Here is a 3,141-nt window from a genome sequence, read left to right on the forward strand (position 1 = left end):
CTGCCTGTATGCTCGCGCTGGTTACACCGTTGCTGTGGCCGTCTTCGTCCGTATTGTACACCGAGCTGGCGCCACAGCAGAGTACAACAACACTCAACAGCTCGAACGAGCTGCTCCACTGGTGGGAGTGGTGGTAGGAACGAAGGCGCACCTGTCAGCGACTTACCGCCGTTCATTCCCGTCTCTCAAAGCTGGTTACACCGTCGATGCGCACATCGAGGCGCTCGTGGACGAGAGAGATGTCGCCTCCTCTTTCGTCCCGGGGCACTGTTCACGCCGGTAGGCCCCGTACACTGCCAAGTACATTAGCCTTCATCTCTCCTACCGCCGGCCGGGAGTGCAGCCGCCACCAGTGAGATTGTCCTCGACGTTGGCACCTGCGAAGTAATGAACAACAGGCAGTGCGTCATATGGCGCTATGATAGCCCTGCGGTGGACGTCCTCGACGCAGACGAGGCGGAGCTCATCTGCGCGGCGCAGATCGCCGACTGTCTCTCTCTCCCTGCGCGAGTGGTTGCACCACCCTGGATGAGGCATCTGGGCTGGGGCAGGGCCGTCAGTAGAGGAGGGCGACTGAGGGCGCGAGGCCACCAATCGTCAAAGTCTGCTGCTGACTGACTGTCAATCACTGACTGAGCTATCGCATCGGCGGTACTAGTAGGGTTACTACGAGGTCTCTGTGCGGGATGTGCTGGGGGGCTGCCCCCCAGTCGATTGCCGCATAGTTCGTCGTATTAGCCCTATCATAAACCTCTTATTCACACCTTGCACTTTGAAAAAAGAAATGTCCAACTTTTGTCGAAGATCCGGAGGGTTTATCGGAGCATCACCCAGCGCCATCGAGCAGCCATCGAGAACAACAAGACTTTGGCGAGCCAACGCAGCCGAGAGATAAAATCTTCGCAAGAGGAGAGCCTAGAGTCTCTTGCTAGAGCGGTGCAGCCAGGCCGCACAGCGCGAACTCGCCGTACTGAGCCTAGCGCAGCGCGAACTCGCCGTCTGAGCCTAGCGCAGCACGAACTCGCTCCTGTCGCTGCGCAACCCTAGCCGAGCTCCATTTTTTTGTTTATGCCTTCGATATGAAACAAACGCAAGGCAGACACACGCATGACGCATCTCTCTCGGGCCCCAGACATCCCGCTCACCCGCCACCACCGCGCGCACCAACACCGGCCGAAAGAAAGAAAGAAAGACGTACAACAAAGGAAAATATTACCGGCGCCGCGGCGGGCTACAAACAGGCGCTATGCTCACGCTAAGTTGTGGAAAGTGACCCCCAGCCTGGAACACCCATACCCCCGCACCATCTCCGTCGCTTGGTTCCATAACCTCTGCCACAACCGGGAGCGGCCAGGACTCATAGACTCGGTCGAAAGACCCCAGATAGGCATCCATGCCTCTCTGGACAGGGTGGCCCGCCACAAGGACCGCAGGAATTGCGACTCGCCGCTTTCCTCCCGCTGTGATTCTGTGTGAGCTCTGTGTCTTGATTTGCCAACGATATACCTGTGCTAACACCGGCCGAAAGAAAGAAAGACGCTCGCGCCAAAGGAAAATTCGGAGGGGGCCGGACGAGGCGCACCCCGAGGGCCCCACTCTTTCCCTCGCATAGCGGCCACTCTTCGGATCGCTGGTCGAGCGACCCGGGGGATGCCCCGCGCGCCTGACCCAGGCGCGAAAACGAATCTGCGAGGCGTGGCCGCTCATGCGGCCCGATGGGGAGGAACGGGGCGAGCCCCCTCCAACCCACCCGCGCTAGGTCTCGGGGGACGAAGGGGTCACACCCGACGACCTCGGGAACTAGCCGGGGCAGTCGGAGAAGGGGCCATCCGTGCACTGACGGTCGGCCGTCAGAAAACACGCCTCCGTGGCTCGGGTTACACCAATCCTCGCTACCCAACGCGGCCAAAGGATATCCACCTCGAGAACCTCGAGAAAGGATGTTAGGCGCCGCGGCGGGCTACAAACAGGCGCTATGCTCACGCTAAGTTGTGTCGCCGCCTCCGCTCTCGCCCCATCGACGCGGTGCATCTTCAAATCGGAGGCGCACAGTGCCACCTTCGACCTCTCCCCGCTCGCGACGGAGCACGAAATCAAGTTCGACTCGGGACTTGGCAATCTCTTGGCCGACTTTCCCGGCTTTGTCAGCGGCCCGCAGCAGTCGCTCGTGCTCTCCGTGTGCGGCCCCGACGCGCCTGGCGGCCGCGAGTTCTCCACCTGCCATGGCGAGCACGCCCCCGGCATTCTCGTCGAGCGCACTCCGCCGCGCTCTCCCGGCCCGTTTGGCGATCCGATTCTGGCAGCCTTCCTGGGCGGCGGCGCCGGCGCGAGACCCGCCGAGCCGGCGCGCACGGCCTGCGCGGTACTGGGTCGGCCGCCCGCCAAGCCCGAGGTGGTGCTGCTCGACGCCGACCGGCCAGAGAGAGGGCTTCAGCTCATCTTTGGCAAGGGGGATGAGTGCAGGCCCGGCCAGCGTTACTCGCTGCTGCTCATGCTGGAGTGCAACCTTGCGGAGCACGGTCTCGGCTCGCAGATCCCGGCACGCGTGCAGACGAGGCACCACTGCGAGTGGGTGGTGTCCATCTCCACCGCCGCCGCCTGCCCTGTCAACGTCGGCGCGCTCTGCGCGCCAAACTGCCCCCGCAACTGGCTCGGCGACGGCGATTGCCTGCTTGCCCTGCTCCTTGATCCACTGCCGCTCGTCGGTCTGCACCAGGAAAGAGATCTCCCTTAGGCGAGTGTGATCCCGGCTGCGACTCCGAGGCTTGCGGCCACGACGGCGGCGATTGCGACGCGCGCTCGCGCACCAACGCCGCCGCCGCCCAGTGCGCGCCCGGCTGCGTTGAGTCGTGGCGCGGCGACAAGGAGTGCGACGAGGAGTGCAACACGGCACGCTGTGGCTTCGACGGCGACGACTGCACCGGCGATTGCGCGCCCGCTTGCGCCGCGGCGTGGCTCGGCGACGGCGCTTGCGACGACGAGTGCAACACGGGGACTTGCCGCTGGGACGGTGGCGACTGCCTCAGAGACGGCCAGCCAGTGGCGCGCGAGCGCTGCGCGTGGGGCTGTCCCGGCTCGTGGCTCGCCGATGGGCAGTGCGACATAGGGTGCCACCGCCCGCCGCGACCGCCACACCGCTTG

At 64.0% G+C, this 3,141-nt stretch overlaps 1 protein-coding gene across 1 annotated transcript; it reads left to right on the forward strand.

The window, feature by feature from the left end:
• Positions 1-1,975: 1,975 nt before the first annotated feature.
• EMIHUDRAFT_212222 (hypothetical protein) lies at positions 1,976-3,107 on the forward strand (the record flags this gene model as incomplete). Its single annotated transcript, XM_005766540.1, has 2 exons — positions 1,976-2,705; positions 2,735-3,107. Coding segments are annotated over 2 exons (1,103 nt in total), but the record flags the coding sequence as incomplete, so codon positions are not given.
• Between the last annotated feature and the right edge of the window lie 34 nt (positions 3,108-3,141).

The sequence above is a fragment of the Emiliania huxleyi genome (genome assembly GCF_000372725.1).
Source record: "Emiliania huxleyi CCMP1516 unplaced genomic scaffold EMIHUscaffold_51, whole genome shotgun sequence".
In the NCBI taxonomy this organism is placed as follows: Eukaryota; Haptophyta; order Isochrysidales; family Noelaerhabdaceae; genus Emiliania; species Emiliania huxleyi.